This window comes from Dipodomys merriami, unplaced genomic scaffold (assembly GCF_024711535.1).
Source record: "Dipodomys merriami isolate MVZ:Mamm:240054 unplaced genomic scaffold, mDipMer1.0.p SCAF_9, whole genome shotgun sequence".
In the NCBI taxonomy this organism is placed as follows: domain Eukaryota; kingdom Metazoa; phylum Chordata; class Mammalia; order Rodentia; family Heteromyidae; genus Dipodomys; species Dipodomys merriami.
This window is the reverse complement of record NW_027206512.1, coordinates 22299064-22318589: the sequence shown is the minus strand read 5'-3', so window position 1 is coordinate 22318589 and position 19526 is coordinate 22299064. Positions and strand designations below refer to the sequence as shown.

Genomic DNA, 19526 nt, shown 5'->3' with positions numbered 1-19526 from the left:
CACAGTAGAGTGCTAGCCTTGAGCATAAAAGCTCAGGGATAGTGCCTAGGTCCTGAATTCAAGGCCCGGAACCAGGACTAAAAATATAACAAAACAAAAATCTTCTTGGACAAAGCCACATAACAGATAACAGTTTGTATTCTATTTCTCATACATCAACCATTTCTCTTTTCTAACATAAACAGTCTGGTCTTAAATTTAAATTACAAAAAAGAAACTATTTCCAAGGAATATTCTGTTCCAAAGAAAATAACTTGCAGTCTGATTTACTAATACTGAATTTTTGGAAACCAAAATGACTCAACATAAAATACTTTGTTAGAGAAATTTGGTCAACCTATTCTTCACAAGAAGCCATACTTTATAATCTCCCTGGTAGTCCAAAAGGAACTCTTAGTTTAGCATTAGCCATAATTTCTAGGATTTCATGATTTGGGGATTGGCACTTCAGCACAACTTATGTCAGAAGGAACAATTTCCTAATTCCCAATTCTTGTAAAAATACCTTAAATGCTCATGGAAGTAGTTGTTCACTGAGAATTCATCATGGTATTTTACAAGGGATTAGTGGTAAAGCATCATCTAAAGATTGTGTTTTCTCTTATCTGGTTATAGACCTTGTCTTGGATACCTGTCAAATATTAGATCTTAGCTTGTTTTTCAGTCAATGATAAGAGAAACATATGGTTTTGACTGTCCAAGAAGCACATAAAACACACCTGTAACTACATCCCAATTTTTTCCACTAAGGCAGTATTGATAAAAGCTCACTGTATTTCAAATACATTACCTATCAAAGGTTTACAATATATCAAATGGAAAGGCTATATATTGTGTCAGTGTGCAGAAGTGAATGTTCTACAAAAAAGTAAAAATAAAATAAAACAAATGCAAGGCAATGGTTGCCAGAAGAGAACAATCGAACACACTGCCATTATTAGGCACAGTGTTCTAAGCCTAACTTCTGTGAAGGACCTTTGTAGTACTATACAAATGCTTTCTTAAATTATTTAAAGTAGTTATCACTAAAAAGGATTTCTTTCTCTTATTTGCTTTGCTTAGCCCAGATCAAATTTCTGAAGGAAGCAATAACTACTTCCTATTTCTAAGAAGTCCTGGGCTTCTGGATATTAAAAATTTAAACCTCATCTGTTTTTCTTTTCTCTATATGTTATCTAACATTGGCAACAACCACAACAATAACCAAACTAGGCTTGTACAGCTAAATGAAAGTAATTCGTGATCTCTTCTGTCCAGCAGTTGGTGAGGGACAACCCTGTATTGATTATTTAGAACCTTGGTCAATCCACCCATACCTCAGTATGTAGTTAGGGTATGTGCATTTGATGTTCAAAGACCAAAGGTAATATATATTCATCTCCAATGGTCTTGAGAGAAAAAGCTGATGGATTTTTTGTTTGTCTTGAAGAAAGTGAAGGACATAGAAAGTAAAAGATACCTTCAGAGTCAGTGATCCAGAAGTCTCTTGGAACCTGGTATTACTGCAGCCCTGAAGACAGGCACAAATAAGCCAAGGATTTCTATAGTTCAAAAACATGATCCTTGGTCAGTATGATACAGTGTTTAACAAGATTGTGGAAAACACTGGAAGGACACTGGTCAGTGACTGCTTTATAATCTAGAATATATATAATTTGTAAACATGTATATATATATATATGTACGTGTGTGTGTGTGTGTGTGTGTGTGTGTGTGTGTGTGTGTGTGTGTGTGTGTGTGTGTGTTGTAGCTGGTTCCTTAGTGCCCAGTTTCCAATCCTGAATTTTTTACAGCACCTCAGCTCTTCAGCTGAAGGCGAGCGCTCTACCACTTGAGCCACAGTGCCACTTCTGGTTTTCTGGTGGTTTATTGGAGATAAGAGTCTCATGGACTTTGCTGCCTGGGCTGCCTTTGAACCATGATCCTCAGATCTCAGCCTTCTGTTGCTAGGATTACAGGCATGAGCCACCAGCACCCAGTGAATTTTCTACTTCTTAATTATTTCTCTGGCCTGTAGTTGGTAAAGAGAAAGAGTACTTATCTTATTTGTCTCATCCTTTGTATTATATACAAATCTATCTTTTGGGGGGATGGGAAGGAGAATCTCAGAAATGTTGAGACATAGGACAAAGGATAAACAAATGCAACAATGATACTCACAGGACACTATGTTGGAATGAACTTTACAACTTGGGGGGAAGGAGAATTGGAGGGAGAGTTAGTGGGAGAAAATGGGAGAGGCAGTATCATTGTTCGACAAGAACTGTACTCATTTCCTTAGTTATATAACTGTAACCCCCCTATACATCACAGTTACAATAAAAAATAAAAATAAAATAAAAAATCTACAAACAAAAAGAATCAGCGGGAAACTCAAGAAACAATGAGCAGGTGTTGAGAGCTGAAATCATAGAGACTGTCTTCATATTACATAACTGATATTATAACTAAAATTTTTTTGCTTCTGACAGAGACAATAAATCAAGCTATCAGGATAAATGTCATTTGTGAGTCGTTTCACCAGTACTGGGGAAAACAAATAACAGAATTTTTTCTACCACCTGGACATAGTACAGGAAGACGAATGCCTTCTTTTTAAATTGGCAATAAAGAAGTAATCGCTGTTAAAGTACTCTGTCACTACTCATTATTGGAGCTGTCATTCTTAAATTAGCGAAATCTGTGGTTCATGCACATTCCTATTTGTTTTTGTACAAGGCCAGCACCAGAGGTGCCTGGACTAAGGAGCCAGATGTGGCAGTAGGCCAGAACAAGTTCAATGAAAAGCCAGGTGAGGTTAGAGACAGCTTCCTGATGAGGTTGAGCAACACAGCAGCCCACTTCCATTGCAGGGACTTTCTACAACCTGCTTTCCAGTTAGAAACACTGTTTTTCCCCCCCTTATATTCTGCAAATAATCCATGGCAAATTGATTCAGAGTGAAAAGCAGGTGAGGCATGTACATGTATGAAACTGTCAGTTGAAACTGAGACTCTGATCTTATAACCCTTATCTGGTCTTATCCTCTGATGCCAAGACTAACTCATATGGTCACTTGTGTTTAAAGTATTATATTTGGAACTAACCTAAGAGTGTCTGTGTGATGTGGACATGCGTGCATGTGCACAGGTACACACACACACACACACACACACACACACACACACACACACACACACACACACTTGTCCAACCTATGTCATTCAACTCTTTTCCACAAAGTCTTATTACAGTGTGACTTCTTCCTTGTGATTAAGTTGAATTTAATGGAACAAGCTCTTTATTCACATTTCAAGTTTTGTCTCATCCATGTTGGTGAAGCTAGATTGTAATCTCAAAAAAGGCAACGTGATGTCTCTGGAGCAGCTTTCTCTGGATTAGGGCTTCTTAGAAGGCTGGAGGATTACATTCGCTGAGTCAGGTATGATGCTGATGGTATCAGGAAGTTGTGCAGGACATAGAACTTCCCTTTTAGAAGCAACAGCCAAACCTCCCAGCTTTCCTCAGTCAGACTTCAATTTTCCTTCCAGAATAAAAGTCTTAAGGTCAAAATACCATCTTGCTCAGGAATGGAGGTGATTCTATTCCAAAAGGAATGGGTTGGGGGATTTTATCAAATTCCCCAGAGTCACAAGGGACAAGGAAAAGAGTTTCATTTCATGACTAGTTTCTGACTACCATCATTTGTACCATCATTTACTGGCTCATTAGAGGTCAAAGGTCTTGATGACAATCTACTAAAGTATCTAGTTAGATTTCCATGAAGAAAAAAACCCATGCTACTCAATCCTAGCCATGACTTTAACATAAAAACTTTAATCCTAGCCATGACTTCAACATAAAAACTTTAACCTTAGCCATGATTTCAACATAAAAACCTCAGTTCTGGAAGCCGTTGCCCTTCAGTTTGAAGGAGGCGGGGGGCGGGGGGGAACCGCTGGGCTCTAGAGAAGATTTTGGAAATAGTTTTAAGCATGAATAATGAAACTGGAAGGTTCCAGAAGTCTGGAACCTCTCCCTACCTCATGAAGTTGTTTAGAGAAATTAAAGTTCATTCACACCCTTAGATCAGATCTCCAGATGAGCTTCTCAAATGTGTCAGCTTCTCTGAATTCTGTCAAATCCACCCATGGCTGGAGAACCCCAGCAATAGCACTAGGTATAGGCTCTCTGTAACTGAAGTGTGTGTGTGTGTGTGTGTGTGTGTATGTGTGTGTGTGTGCATGTGCACGTATGCTCGTTCTAGGGCTTGAATTTAGTGTCTGGGTACTGTCCCTGAGGTTGTTCCCCAACCTCCCAAGGCTAGCCCTTGAGCCACAGCTCCACTTCTGAGTAGCTATGATTATAGACGTAAACCACCCTGCTCTGTTACTGCTTTTAGTCAGCTCCACTACCTCACACCCCTCTCTACCTCCCAAAGACCCAAACTTCATCTAATTCTATAGTGTATGGACTTGTCAGTAGCAATTACTCTTTCAGAGTAATTTGCCGGGTGTGACATTTTTGTTTCTTAAACCACCCCCAACAAATGACTGTACTCACTAAACTACAGATCTAGAATTTCTAGTAAGCAGACTTGATTTCCAAGTCTATTCCTATATATTTACAATTCGGACACAACCATATTAACTCAAGTATGGCATCTGCATGGGGGGATTCCATTGATGGAACTCCTTTAAACAATGAATTATCATTGAACAAAAGGAATATTAGAGAATCTGTGTTATGTCCCAAGAGGTGATGTGAAGGGGAGGGGACACACAAATGGAGAGAGGAAGGGTGGGCAAATGCAGTCATAATATTCAGTGTATATCTGGAAAATGGAACTGGAGAGATTGACCTATCAATCTGGTGGGGATAAAGGTGGGGGAGGAGCATGGAAGGGGGCACATTGATCACACTGTGTTGTACTCATAACCTGATTTAGGGAACTGTAACCTCTTGGTACTACTTAGCAATCAAATTTAACATTTGAATAAAGAGGGGGGGGAGATGTGAAGCTGGTCACTGATGGCTCCCACTTGTAATCCTATCTACTCACGAGGTTGAGATCTGAGGATTGCACTTTGAAGCCAACCTGGGCAGCAAAGTCTGTGCAACTTTTATCTCCAATTAACCAGCAAAAACAAACAAACAAACAACCAGAAGTGGAGCTATGGCTCAATCAGTAGAGTTCTAGCTTTGAGAAACGAAATAAAAGAAAGAAGAGATGCATTGTACTCATAATCCATTTATATAGCAACTTAAAGATAGGCACGTTCATCATCATTTCTTCGAAAGCTGGCTGATAATCACTAGATAATCTGAGAAATAATCACTAGATAATCTGAGAAATTTAGAATAAAGGCAAGGAGAGGAAGGTCTTTCAAATGAAGAGCAACGCTAGTTATGGATTCGATGTCTATGGTAACTGAAGACCTAAGGAAGTTTTTCTCAAGTCAAACCTCGCTACTTGGGTTCCAGTCCTCTGGTCTCTATGTAGACACAGGTCGCCTTTCCCAGCGCACTCTCTCCTGGTGAAGCAGCCCAGGAATGATGTCCCCACCAGATCGCTCCTTCAGACTGGGTCTAGCAGAGGCAGCTTCTGCCGCCATCAGCGCTGGGGCTGGAAAGTTCTCTTCAGGTACAGGGGTGCAGGCTGCCCCTCCCAGACACCCTTTTCCCCAACCTTCCATGCCCAGCTCCCTCCACCACCTCCCACCCCTAAGCGTAGGGAATTCCCCAGCATCTTCGAGCTTGGGCTTCCTGCAAAAGGCGGATAAAAGGCGTGCAAAGAAGGCTGGAAGCGACAGTGCTCCCGAGCCTCCAATCTCCACGCCTCCTCCAGCCTCTCCCCAGGACCCGCGCTCGTCCCGGAGCTATTTCCGCTATGAGCCTCCTGTCCAGCAGCCCCGCCTGTGCCCGCGACTCCCGGCGCGCGCCGAGCGTCCTGCTGCTGCTGCTGCTGCTGCTGCCTTGGTCCCAGCCTCTGGTGGAAGGTAGAAGAAACCCGGGAAACCCTTGGCAGGGCTGCAGATCCCTCCCTCTGCGGGGCTGATGCATCCAGGGCTGGAGGGAAGGGCTCTCTCAACACCCTTTGCAAACCATGTCTCTTCCCCAGCTGTCCCCGTCAGTGCCAGTGCGGTGGTGGTGAGGGAGCTGCGTTGCACCTGTTTAAACACCTCCTTGAAGGTGCACCCCAAAACGATCACGAGGCTGCAGGTGACCCCCGCAGGCCCGCAGTGCTCCAAGGTGGAAGTGATGTAAGTTTTAGGTGCTGTGCACGGTGACCTTGGCTAGAGGGAAGCCCCCCACCTCCTTTTGGGTCTTTAGTCCTGCGTGGCTCATGCGGATATTCTCTGACTGTCTGCAGAGCCTCCCTGAAGAATGGGAACACAGTCTGCCTGGATCCAGAAGCCCCCTGGATAAAGAAAGTCTTAGAGAAAATGTTGGACAGGTACTTGTGGCTCTGAGCTTGATGGTTATTTCATCTCTTCCCAGTCAGGATTTGGGTGTTCTCCATGGCTTAGCATAAAAAGGTTGATAAGAAGCAGACATGGTTTTACATGGTCCTGGGAAAACCCTTATGGTCAATTTTACATGTAAATGAGCCGTGCTAATGAAATGCATGAGGTTGACAGTACTGCCAGCCTATTCACCTCTTCATTATAATTTTAAGAACTGTGCTTTGAAAGCGGAGTGGAGTGGACCCAAGTGTGGAAATTGGAGTTAACTGATACAATTCTTTCTCAACAGTGGAAATAAGAAAAGGCAATAAAAAGGAAATGATCATCCATTTGGACATTTTCCCCAGTCTTCATTGGAGTGGTTTTGGGGGAAGAAACCTCTGAACCTATGGAAGACAAGAAGGAAGGTTCTTTATTTCCTCCTCCCAACATTTTTCTTTGTGAATTCCCTACTTTGAAGAGTGTGGGGGGGGGAGGGGAAGGAGTTAACCCCTAAAGATTTCTTCTCAGTTAGTGAAGCATTTAGCTAGTGTCTTCTGCTGTTTGTTATCATTTTTCCCCCTGTTATCATTCGATCCTTGGGCAATTTGATTAGATTGGCTGGTCAAGAGTCATTGACTGACTAAGCCGAGTGCCAGTGGCTCATGCCTGTAATCCTAGCTACTCAGGAGGCTGAGATCTGAGGATCCAGGTTCAAAGCCAACCTGAGCAAGAAAGTCCATAGGACTCTTTTCTACAATAAACCACTAGAAAACCGGAAGTGGCGCTGTGGCTCAAGCGGTAGAGCACTCCTCTTGAGCTGAAGAGCTGAGGGACAGCACCCAAGCCCAGAGTTCAAGTCTCACAACCAACAACAACAAAAAGTCATTGACTGTAAATCTTTCAAAGTGTTTTGAATTGAAGGTGATTATTGTATTTCTAGACCAGACTCCTAATAATGTTTCTGAAAAGGCTAAAGATTTAGTAGATGAATGATGTTTTGCTAGAAAGTTGTTAGGGAGGAACACTTGTATCCTCTCATGAAAGAGAAAATATTCAGTTCTTGTTTTCTGGATAGTGAGGTACAGACTGTTTTACTCTTCACTATGGTATGATATTTAAGTTTATTGTGTTAGAAATCTATTATGTCATACAGTAACTTGTGAAGGATATATTTCCTTATGTAGAATTTCTAAATGTTTAGTTCTATAAGGACTAATATATCCTTTTCATATAACTTTAGACATTTGATGTCTTCTTAGTATGGCATAATGTCATTACTTACTCATTAAACTTTTATTGTACATGGTATTTATTATTTTATTAGAAATACTATTACTCAGGTCAGTAAATGTGTGTTTTGGGTAGATGAACAAGAAATAGATAAATTCCTGGCTTCTAGCTTTTGTAGAGATGAATTTAATTTTTTTCAACAATGATCAATATCTGAAAGTTTTGAAAACATAGACATATTTAACTATGAATTCACTATCTAGTCTTCAACATTCTAGTCTAGTCTTCAATTATCTAATGTACAGCATTGTCAAATGAGCTCCAATAGTGTGTCTTTGAAAGGTTTTTGACCACTTTGTTCTAAGACAGTAATTACCTATATCATATCCTTTCTATTAAAACTACACGTTTTATATTATACATATATTAGATTTTTTTAGAAAAAATAAAATATTTCTAAAGTTCACTTATGTTGTTTCTTCTTTATTATTATTGTCTTATCTTTAAGTAGCTGGGCAAAGTAGTTTATGAATACAATGCCTCTTGATCAGTGTCAACTTTTTCAATGTTCTGTTTCTACTTTCTTGTACTGTTGCAATGGATTTTATTTATGTTTCATCTTATATATCATTCACTATTCGTGAAATTAACTCTGCTTTTCCTCCCTCGTGGAGATGACCCTTGCTTCTTTAGCCCTCACATCAGCTCTAGCTATCTATCTCAAAACTCACTCTCCTTCCAGTCCCGGCTCTGCAACCTCAATGGACCCTTCACTCTTTAGAAAGCACAGAGAAGATAATTCTAATCTTGAATCTCTATCTCTTGGAGCTCATAGATTAAAGCCTACATGCTGCTAGGCGGTGGGCCTAGTAGGAAGTATTAGGTCATCAGGGGCATATACCTGAAGGGAAATACAGTGACCCTCCTTTTCCTCTTTCCTTCATACTCAGTCATAAAGTAAGCAGGCCTCTTATACCATGTGTTCCTCTTATGTGATGTCCTGTGATGCCTCAGGCCCAAAGGGTCAATGGGGCATGGATTGAAACCTCCAAAACTATGAGCCAAAATAAACCTTTCTTCTTTTTTAAGTTGTTTATTTCAGGTATTTGTTACAGTTAATACACAGCTGACTGAGACACTTCTTGTGTCAGATATGAAATAAAAGTCACTAAGCACAGGTTCTGTGTCATCTCACTACATTATTACTTCAACTTCAGGTCTCTGTTATACTTTTTGCAATAAGGATTCTAATTCCTTAATCATTCATGCTCTTTCCGGGCTCTGTGTTTTGCATTTGCTATGCCTGTACCTGGAAGGAAGTTGCTGTATTTTGTCAATAAGAGGAGAATTACTCATCCTTGAGAACTCAGCTTAAGCCATAACTTCATGAAATTCTCGTCCACTCCCAGCAGAGTGTGTGCTTTTTCTTATGATATTTCCATTGAATTTTCTAGATGCTGGATATTGGAGTTATAACACATATAATTTTAGTCTACTAAGAACTCTTCTAGAACATCTATCATAGTTTTTATATCTCCACCTCCTAATGTGTGGTGTAGAATGAAGTGGTGAATTAGTAAATCAGCCTCATTGAGGCAGATAGTGTATGAAAATCAGCAATTTCACTCATAATAAGGTTAACCGAACTCTTTTCTCCCTCTTGCATACGTGTAAAATCCAACAAGACACCAACATATTCAGTCTCTCCACTCTCTGGATACAATATCTACCTTTTACTTTCACTTGGCCAACTTCCATTCTCTCACTTTAAGGTAATCTGTCTGACCACATTTAAGCTCTTTTTTTTTATCCTGCCATAGTACTTTGTACTTTTCCTTTGTATCATTTTCTTACCACATATAGAGTTATAGATTATATACAAAGAGCCATTTAAAAAAAAATACGTATCTATTCCAATTTCACTGTAATCTCCATAAGGGCAGAGATAATGTTTGTCATGTGCATCTTACTCCCAAAGACAATAACCAGCACAAAGGAGGTATTTAAATAAATGGTAATATAGTCAAAAGAAGACCTGCTCTTCTGTACCTCTCATATTACGATAGAAATTCATATGAACAGCCCTCTCAAGGGAAAAGCAAGAAAAGGAAATAGAGTAACACTCTCTCTCTCTCTCTCTCTCTCTCTCTCACACACACACACACACACAAGCAATTGGATTAATACTTTATATATGCTTACATTGGTATAGATTAGTGCAAAATACTGATATATTATGTTCAAACCTATATCAAACATAAGGCTTCTTGTCCCATTATATATGAAATATCAATTTAATTAATATATTTTCTACTACTGTACATTGTATCCGGAGGATAGAACAAAAGAGAATACTAACATATTGAAAACTTAGAGCTGTTCAGTGATGTGGATTTACTCACAAAGATTTCAGCATTATAGAAAAGCAAAATTACCTCTAAACTCTAATAATTATTAAATTTATATAGTTGCTCTTTACTTTCTCAAGCAATATTTCTTTTATACCTTGTATATGACTGAAGCACTAAAACAATAAACCAAATTAGTGTGAATGTTTAAACTCCACTTTTTCAAAGTTTTGAACAGTCCCTGATTTGTTATGTAAGTCCCAAATACTTACTGAATACATACATGATTATGATAAAAGTATTTTAACTGTTTGGATAATGAAACACAATTTTATCAAATAATGATTCCTGGTTACTTTGTCTTTTATTATCCTTCAAGATCTTTGGTGTTTTTCCAGAAACAAGACTTATAAGTTTAGTTGGTTTATAGAAAAAAGAATCAGGTATCATTTTTAATGTTTTTGCAATTCTAATTGTTGTTCCTAGTCTATGGCCATTCTAAAATGAAAATATAGGTAATAATGTATAATCAAAGTCCAACTCAAAAAAGCTACTGTCTGCCATTTCTACAATTACAAGTTAATCACAAATGCAAGGTCTGACATATCTAGAGAACATTAATGTATATTTATCTATGTCATAGTTTCCTAGTAATCACCTCAAAAACGATTTTCAGTCTTATCCACCTGAAACTCTCTCTCTTTCTCATGTATGAAATCACTTGGAATTAAACAACTGATCAGCCAGAATCCAGTCTTTGTAATTGCACTAATCCAGACAATTTTCACAGGTCTCTGGGTGTGACACATCCCAATTCTTGAAGGTATGACAAGGCTTATGATAAAATGTGACTAGTGGCTTTGTTTTTCTATCATCCTTTTCAAATCCCTGCATAAGGAAAAGCATTATTGTGGGTAACTCTCACATACACAACTTCAAAACCCCTTCCTAGATTCCATAAAATGAGAAATTTACCACATAGAAGAGGCACCTGGGGATTTCTGCCTTCATGACTAAATCAAGGAAGAGAAGCAAAGTATAGCCAGTTTCTGATATTGGCTGACAGGCCTGGTTCACTCTTAAGTCAGCTGAATTAATATTATATGCCTGAACAGGAATGACTATTCATACTTTATGCAGAGAAAGATAAGGATACAAAAGATCTACAGTTGGGATCTAAAATTTAATTTCACAATATTACAGAGTCCTGTTAATTAAATATAGAGAAACTGAAAAAAATTCCACCTCCAACCCCAACCCCTACTCTGGAAAACCACCTTCTTAATGAGTTTTCCTTTCTTCTCTTTTCTTCTTTCTCACTCTTTTCTTTCTTTTCTTCTTTTATTTTTCTTTCTCTCTCCTGCTTCCCTCCATCCCTCCCTTCCCTCTTCCTCCCTCCCTCCCTCCTTCCTTCCCTCTCTCTCTCTTTCTTTCTTTCTTTCTTTCTTCCTTTCCTTCTTTCCTTCCTTCCTTCTTTCTTTCCTTCCCTTCCCTCCCCTCCCTTCCCTCCCCTAATTTCCCTCCCCTCCCCTTCCCTTCTCTTCCCTTTCTTCTTTCCTTTCCCTTTCTTCTTTTCTTTTCTTTTTTTTTTTTTTGTGTGTATGCCATTACTGAGGCTTGAGCTCAGGGCTTGGGTCCTGTCCTTTCACTTTTTTTCTTTTCTTTTCTTTCTTCAAGCCTAGCCTTTGACCAATTGGGTCATAGCTTCACTTCTGGCTTTTGGTGGTTAATTGGAGATTAGAGCCTTATGGACTTTTCTGTCTGTGTTGGCTTTGAATTGCAGTTCTCAGATCTCAATCTCCTGAGTAGCTAGAATTGCAGGAATGATCTGCCAGTGCCCAGAGTGTTATTCTTCTTCATAGTGTGAGGAACAGTGCAAAATCAGAGCAGGCACTATTTAAATATTGTGTTGAGTACTTCTAGCTATGTAACATTCCCTATTTAAGATCTCCACTTCTTCACTTCTCCCATCTATATAGTAGTATAATAATGATATCTCACTGATAACTTGCTGATATTTATTGGTTATCTCGTTTTATACCAGAGTCTGTGAAGGATCCTTGTGATTTGGAAATAATGACAATGGGAGCTTTCATACTGAGTTAAGCCCTGATACTGTTTATATTAAATATACTTGGTTTTCCTGTGAAATGCTGATTTTCTCAAAAGGGGAAAGAAAAGCTTGGAGGGAAGGAAAAGGAAGGAAGGAATAAGACAGGAGAGAAGAGATACAAGAGAAGAGAAGTAAGGGAGTGGAAGGGATTGTAGTTCTTTTGTTTCCCCCCTTTTCCCCTCTTTCCTTCCCCTTTCCCTTCTCTTTTCTTTTCCCTCTTGCTCTCTCCCTCCACTCTCTTGCTTCCCTCCACTGTGTTTGTTGTTGAGAAGTTACATGCCACTTCAGGGAATAGGAACAGATGTCCCAGTAGACAACAGCAATCCACCCCCTCTTGTAAGAAGGAAGCCATTTTGATGTTCAGCCACTTCTGCTCTTCCTGACCAGGCTCATGGTGAGCATGGGGAAAGGGAGGACAATAGAAGAAGCTCTTATTAATGTAAATCATTATCAGAAATAATACATTGATCTTTTAAGCCACTATATTCAGGGTTGACTTGTTACAGAGACAAACAGGGTCAGTGGTACTTGTTAACAATTTGTAAGCTCTGTATTTGAATTGTATTTGAATTTTCTCAGAGGACGATATTGTAAAATGTGGTAACATTCATGCATATGGTGTTCGACAAATTATATTACCCAAAACAGAGTGATTGGGGTCAGAAACAATTCTTACCAGCTCAGAGCTATACAGGAAACCAATTTTGTTTCAGTACTTATAAAACTCTTTTGTTGCCTACTGTTGCAATTTATTCACCAAGATCCTTTAACTAACAAAGCCCAAATATTACTTACCCCAGGAACTTCTGTACCAAATGCTTATTTCCTATATTTAGAGGATGGACATGAAAAATACCACTTCAAAATACTCTAATGCAGCATTTGTATAGGTTTTAATTTTAATGGATAATGATCCTCTAAGGTCTCTAATATTTTATTTTAAAGAGCTAACAGATATGTTCTATCTGAGGTCTTAGGAAAACTTACTTGTTTCCGGAATGACTCAAGTATTTTATAAGGCAACTTAAAGAGGGAAAAAGAGATAAACTAATTTACCACAATAAAGGATGAAAATAAAGATTCAAAAGAAATGGTGTCAAGTTATTTTAAAACCGAAGAACCTTTTACATTTGTTTCTTCTACTTTCAGCTTTTATTGAAGCCACTATTTTGCATAAGGTAACTAAATTTAATGTAATGACTGATTTTAAAGTAGTAATTTACCTATTTTTGTGTAGTGTCATCTGTGCTTTTTTATTATGAAAGTAGAAGAAAATTATGCAAATGACAGAAATACAAATTAATAGTAATAGTGATTTATATATCATTGCTTTGGCTAAATATTTTAGGTCTTGCTTTTGAAAAAGAAATAGTTAAATGAGTAAGTCACAGAAGAATGCTATAATGTCTGGCACATAATACTCAATTAATATTACTTGACTAAATAAAAATGAGTAAAAATATGTTTGATGTCAATGCTGACTAAGAGGCTTAGGACATTTTAACAAAAGAAAACTTAATAGAACTTCCACTGAATCTTGCTAATGACTTTTTTGTGACAAGATGCAGTTTTTTTAAATAATGCTGGAATTGTGAGAGTACTCACTTATACAATCCCAGTACTAGAGGGGTGGTGGCAAAATTGAGTTAGAGGCTAGATCAAGCTACAGAATGAGTCCCTATCACAAAAATAAAAAACAGAAAATGACTGACTATATGCTCTCCTTGTTTCCTCGTACCAACAAAATAGTATAATAATCTAAGAAAATGAAAAAAAAAAAAGAAGATGCTAAAGTACTTGTCCAATAAGCACAAAGCCCTGGGTTCAATCCTCAGGACAGAAAGGGAAAGAATAAAAGAAAAAAGAGAGAGAAAAAAAGAAAGATAGGTTTGTTTCTGCTTTCTGGATGAAATTACAAAAGACAATTCATTTGGAAGACAGAAAGAAGCCCATAAGTTGATATAATACTTGGTTATACAAAGATAGTACAGATTATATCATTTCAATATAATCACTAGCTCCCTAGGTAGAGTGGCTATACACCAGTAAGAGCTATGAGTATTGAAAAAGGGAGAGTATGAATGATGCATAAATTTTACAACTAATTTAGCAGGAATTTTGATCTGTCTGGTTTATCTGGGTTGGGCACACATTGACTACTCTGTAGGGGTTATATCACCACATAGCCTCACTTCCTCCATCCCTACCTCTTCCTCCTTTCTGTTGAAGAGCAAGGATATCAAATACTTCTGCAGAGTATATAAAGCCACTTCTTCACACTTCTACACAGCAGCCACCCTCACGTTGAGGTTCTTCTGGCTCTGGGAACAACACTAGCTCAGTGTTCTCCATCATGACACACAAAGTTGACGCCAGTGCCTCCTGTCCCAGTGTCAGCCCACTTCAACTCATACATGTGTTGCTGCTGCTTTCTGTGTTCTTGAGCATGCTGGTTCCCTCTACCTTTGGATACGATGAAGGTAACAAAAACCCTGCCTCCCTGCAAATGTGTGGAGAGGATTTGGAGGGGTGGGGGAGGCGGTTGTAGTGCTTCTGAAACTGGAGTCATTATAAGAATAACTCTAAGCTATGTTTAGTGGTTTGTTCACATGTGCTGGGTAATCTGCTAGGCATGTTACTAAAGATTTGCCAGTTACATCCCTAACACATGTATGGGAGAGGAATAACTACTCCTGACTTGTAAATAAGGAAACAGAGAAATGATCAGTCACTAATACGTTCTTCCATAGGTGACATTGAAGAGTACATGGAACTGCGCTGCATCTGTGTGAAAACCCTCCCTGGAATTCATCCCAGTAAGATCCAATCTGTGGAGGTGATCCAGCCAGGACCCCACTGTGACAAGGTTCAAGTGATGTAAGTCCCTGATTCTGTATTATGGACTCATTGCCATTTACCTCCATCCCTTCTACATGATCTTCTCCAGCTTCACAGATCTGTTCTGCCAGTCTAATGGGATGATTCTGTTCTTTTCTGCAGAGCTACTCTGAAGGATGGGAGGAAATTCTGTCTGGACCCAAAAGTTCTTACAAACAAGAAAATGCTGCAAAACATGTTGAGAGGTCATAAATCAGCTGTTTAATTTTACTTACTTTCTGATCTTAAGAGCAGAATTTTGAAGTCATGCCTTTTCTAGTGTGTTTATTTATCCTTGACACCTATTCTTATTGTATGCAAACTTAGATCTATTTTTCTATTCTGTTTCAAAAATTGCATTTTGTTTTAAGACGGCTACTTAAGGGACGACAGAAAAGATGAAAACATGCTTAGTTGTAACATGTAATTTACGGTTTGCTCCATAATTCTTGTCTTAACATTGTACTATTTTGTATTTCTTTATTTGAAAGTTTCTTCCTAAACATGTTTGTGACAAGTTTTTTTCTGTACTTTATTTTTAGGCTGGATATGCCCAGGCTGATTAACAGGTTTCAGTGGTTTAGCAGCAATAGGAATGATAGAGACTGTGGCATAGAATACTTGCTTATAAATGTGTTTCATGTATTTAGGCACTTAGAGGTTTTTCAGTAACTTAGTAGTAGAATGTCTTGTTTTAGAGAATTCTCTTAAAAGTTTATTTTAAACTTCAAATATTAAACATAATAAAAGTATAGAAATTAAGTCTTGCAAGCAGTGGTTATTGGCTTTAGAGTGTATGTATCTTAACACTTGTAGAGAAAAAATATATGATAGAAGAAAGCATGAATAGATATAAGTTCTATATTTTTTGCAAAAAGGGTGGAAACAATAGATTTCATTTGATATTAAATGTTTTGTGTAGAAGGTTTGAATATATTTGCAATTAATATCTGCCTGCTTACAAGTTTACTATTAGAACTGGACTTGAAAATAAGTACAAAAGAGAAATATATTTTTCAACTAGTACTACTGTGGTTTTTTTTTAATGGTGGTACTGGATTTTGAACTCAGGGCTTCAAGGTGACTAGGCAAGCACTCTACCACTTCAGTCATTTCCTCAGCGCTTTTTTACTTTAGCTATTTTTTCAGACAAATGCTCGTATTTTTGTACAGGTCAGACTAAGTACCATTATTCTCTTTTATCTCTACCACCACCTCCCTAGTAGCTGGGATTACAGCACGTGACTACATATTTAGCCCACTAATTAGGCTTCTTTAATCAACACAACTCTATTCTTTCCAATCCAGAAAATTTACACCTGTAGTATTCCTATAAAAATACTAGCATGGAAATAAAAGTAGTTATTAATTTATTGTCATATATTGTCAATTTCCACAGACTTGTTGGAGAAGCAGCTTTAATTCTCTTGATTTTTTAAAAACCAGCATTCCACAATATTGCTAAAAAAAGTCACTAAGTTGATTATGTGTGCCATTTCATTGTACTGTTAGTCAAAGTATATTAGTAATTTTTAAAATGCCAAATATTTTAGGTGTTTTCCATGCATGAATTAAATAATTCTGAAGATAGCTATAATCTGCTTCTGAGTTGGTACAACCTAGCTTCCCTACTCATTAGTCATTTAAATTTGGTCACACTCTTTAACTTATAGTACCTTAGCTCTGGATGAGCGATCACTTAATACCTGTTGTATATATGTGAAAACTAGACTTAAGTTCAAAATACTTTAAGTACTCCATGCCATACAATATTAGTAAGTGGTTAACAATAGTAATATTAACATCTCAAGTATCACAGAGAAAACTACTACAGTTCCACTGATTAAATAAACTTGCTTTGAGCTCACTTAGGACGGAACTCAGTGGTAGAGCAAGAACCACTGTATCATACTACTCTCTTGGATTCCTTCTCTTCTGACAAGCTTCTGCTAGATATTACATAGTGTTGTTGACACACAACACAGGATTCAATACATAAATATCATATTATATATATTACACTGGTTATAGAAGAAATACAGTCACCTATTTCAACCCCTGCATGGACTTTGGAAAGTATTCAGTGAACAATTTTGTGTCATTAAAGACTCTTTTTAGTATCTCTCTCACATCATAGGCTCAATGCCTTAAACTCTTTTATCTACAAGATAAACACATTTATTCAGTAAGAATTAGCCAACGCTAGCCACAAATATGTAACAAAGCAGTAAATGGAGATTACAGGTGTTTTCATTAGATTTCTCCAATAATTAAAGATAGCTCAGGCATTTTAATCTAGCTGTGATGGTTTCCTACTGAAAGCTGTGAGAGCTAGGCTCTTGAGACATGCCAGTTTGTTTGTGCTATGCTTATACTTCTGAAGATGTGGGTGTCTTATTGTAATGTGCACACTCTGAATTATTTTGTTTATATGTACAGAAGAAGTGATTTGATTATCCCCCACTTTTACCTGGATCATTTGTCCTGCAAATATTGAGGTCAAGGGGAATGGCTGTATATATCTAGTATATTGTTTATTCTCATCCAAAACCATCTCCCTCCTTCCCTGTGATGTTAACCTAGAAGGTATCCCAAGTTTCAGTTCTACAAACACATGAATTAAAATATGTGTTGCAGCAGCCACTGTATCAGATGCTGAGTGGTCAATTATTTATGTCACAATGAATTGCCCTTGAAGATCTCACTGTCCATGTGGGAGATAGCTGGACAGCTAACCACAGCCACATGTAACACATGTAAATCTCCAATTGCCCTTAGAAACAAACCTATTACCAAATCAAAGCTTTATCATCATTTTCAACACTCACTGCTGTCACTAATGTGGTTACTTTTTATTGAGTCCTTACTAAGGGGCTAAAAGTGATAAATGTTATGACCTCCAAAAATTTAGGGCAAGAAACTACTTTTACACAGACACATAAATGTGCCTATAGTGTATCTTACATGTGTGTATGTGTGTTATTTCTGAGAAACAGAGTATAGGTGTTATAAGATAGAATGACAAAGGGAACATAAGAGATATAGTTTTCAGAGCAGGCTCTTCTGAGGAAGTGATCTTTAAGCTGACACCAGAAATAGGAATAGGATTTAGCCTACTAAAGAGTGAGTGATGGGAAGATGGAGAAAAAAGACTTCCAGACCCCAGGAGTGTGTAGTTAAGTTGCATCCTCCTGAAGAAATTTCATCCTATTGAGCTTGAGGATGTCCAGTAATTCAGAGGGAATTCAGTGAGAACTGATAATCACTCCTAATTTTTATGACAGCTTTAGGCTTTGAGATGAGAGCATACTTATTTCTGAGAGTCAACTTACTTCTGTTCTGCTCAAGGAGGGATTCCCAGTTCACGTTGGTCTTGTTGTCTTTCTTATGTGATATTCCATTGCACAACACAGCACAGCTGGTTTCACCCAGTCGCTGGTACTGGTTCAGGGAACAACAGGCACTGGGAGCAATTATCCAGGAGGGAGCAGAATGGAGAAGCATCTGAGATGTTAAGTTTTTAAAATAACAATACATTCACACTATTTCTAAAAGAGTAATGAGGACATTCATTAGACCTTGCTTCCTATCCTAGATTGGATGCTGGTGAATGGAGCCAGGGAAACACCATTCAAGAGACTGAGGAAGGCTTTTCTATGTTGCTGTGAAATTCAGTCACTGCCTGGAAACCAAATTCTGGTAGCAGAAAACAGTGGCCAACACCACATCCTTAACCACACAGTAGCCAAACTCATTAGCAAGCAACAAGAATGGGAAGGAGGAATTGGCAGTCTTTGGTAATATAATTACCAAAGGGAAGGAAACGAGGGTATCTGAGTGCTGGCGGTGTGTGCTGTGAACATTGACTTGTGACATAGAGAGCCCTGTTATTATGCTACATGAACTTTGTAAAACTCAGGTGCTGCAGTTTCTAACTCCATAGAAGTGCGGGTATGTAAGGACAAGTTGTAGATGTCCATCCTGCTGCCAGTCCCCAGCCAAGGCAGTTGACCCCAGACTTTGTTTCCTTCTGTTGTGTTTTAATTTTGACTGGCCAGAACCCAACTCTTTTTTTTTCCCCCCCAAAGTGTCTTTGCTTCCTCATCCCAGTTCCTCATTCCAGATGCTGGACCCATAATCCATATAAAAGGTCTTGAAGCCACTAGCTTGGGCAAGTCCTGTCCTTGCTTGTCAGACCCCTGCTGGGAGCCTTAGCGACGAGCCCCTCCCCATCCCTTAGGGACATCAGGTGCCCCCCCCCCCTACCCTGGCCCAACCTGCAGCTCCTGTCGTCTGTGGTCACCTTAGCCAGAAGTAAAAGCCTAAGCAAGCTGGGGTAGGGTGGAAGGTGAGGGTGGGTGGGGAGAGAGTCTGGAACCACCTCTCCCCTCCCCCCCCCCCCCCCCCCGCACTGGGGAGTTCTTTTCGCTAATACTAGCCACTCTATTGGCTTGCCACGTGTGCCGGCTTTGTGCCAAACTCTGCACTTGCAGGTCTTCCCCTACTGAATACACCTCCTTGCTGAGGGAC

At 38.7% G+C, this 19526-nt stretch overlaps 2 protein-coding genes across 2 annotated transcripts; both read left to right on the top strand.

The window, feature by feature from the left end:
* Positions 1-5819: 5819 nt before the first annotated feature.
* LOC138820587 (alveolar macrophage chemotactic factor-like) lies at positions 5820-8057 on the top strand. The gene is made up of 4 exons (XM_070012310.1): positions 5820-5978; positions 6101-6242; positions 6353-6436; positions 6736-8057. The coding sequence occupies exons 1-4, from the start codon at positions 5870-5872 to the stop codon at positions 6755-6757; spliced, it is 357 nt and encodes a 118-aa protein (XP_069868411.1). The 5' UTR covers positions 5820-5869; the 3' UTR covers positions 6758-8057.
* Positions 8058-14359: 6302 nt separating this feature from the next.
* On the top strand, positions 14360-17635 carry LOC138821038 (platelet basic protein-like). The gene is made up of 3 exons (XM_070013114.1): positions 14360-14599; positions 14870-14996; positions 15120-17635. The coding sequence occupies exons 1-3, from the start codon at positions 14473-14475 to the stop codon at positions 15220-15222; spliced, it is 357 nt and encodes a 118-aa protein (XP_069869215.1). The 5' UTR covers positions 14360-14472; the 3' UTR covers positions 15223-17635.
* The last annotated feature ends 1891 nt before the right edge of the window (positions 17636-19526 follow it).

Bases quoted from the DNA above. Each gene is read 5' to 3' on its own strand.
- LOC138821038 (XM_070013114.1), top strand. From the start codon at position 14,473: ATGACACACAAAGTTGACGCCAGTGCCTCCTGTCCCAGTGTCAGCCCA. The intron at 14,600-14,869 runs GTAACAAAAACC...GTTCTTCCATAG, and splicing joins TACCTTTGGATACGATGAAG to GTGACATTGAAGAGTACATG. The intron at 14,997-15,119 runs GTAAGTCCCTGA...TCTTTTCTGCAG, and splicing joins TGTGACAAGGTTCAAGTGAT to AGCTACTCTGAAGGATGGGA.
- LOC138820587 (XM_070012310.1), top strand. From the start codon at position 5,870: ATGAGCCTCCTGTCCAGCAGCCCCGCCTGTGCCCGCGACTCCCGGCGC. The intron at 6,243-6,352 runs GTAAGTTTTAGG...GACTGTCTGCAG, and splicing joins TGCTCCAAGGTGGAAGTGAT to AGCCTCCCTGAAGAATGGGA. The intron at 6,437-6,735 runs GTACTTGTGGCT...CTTTCTCAACAG, and splicing joins TTAGAGAAAATGTTGGACAG to TGGAAATAAGAAAAGGCAAT.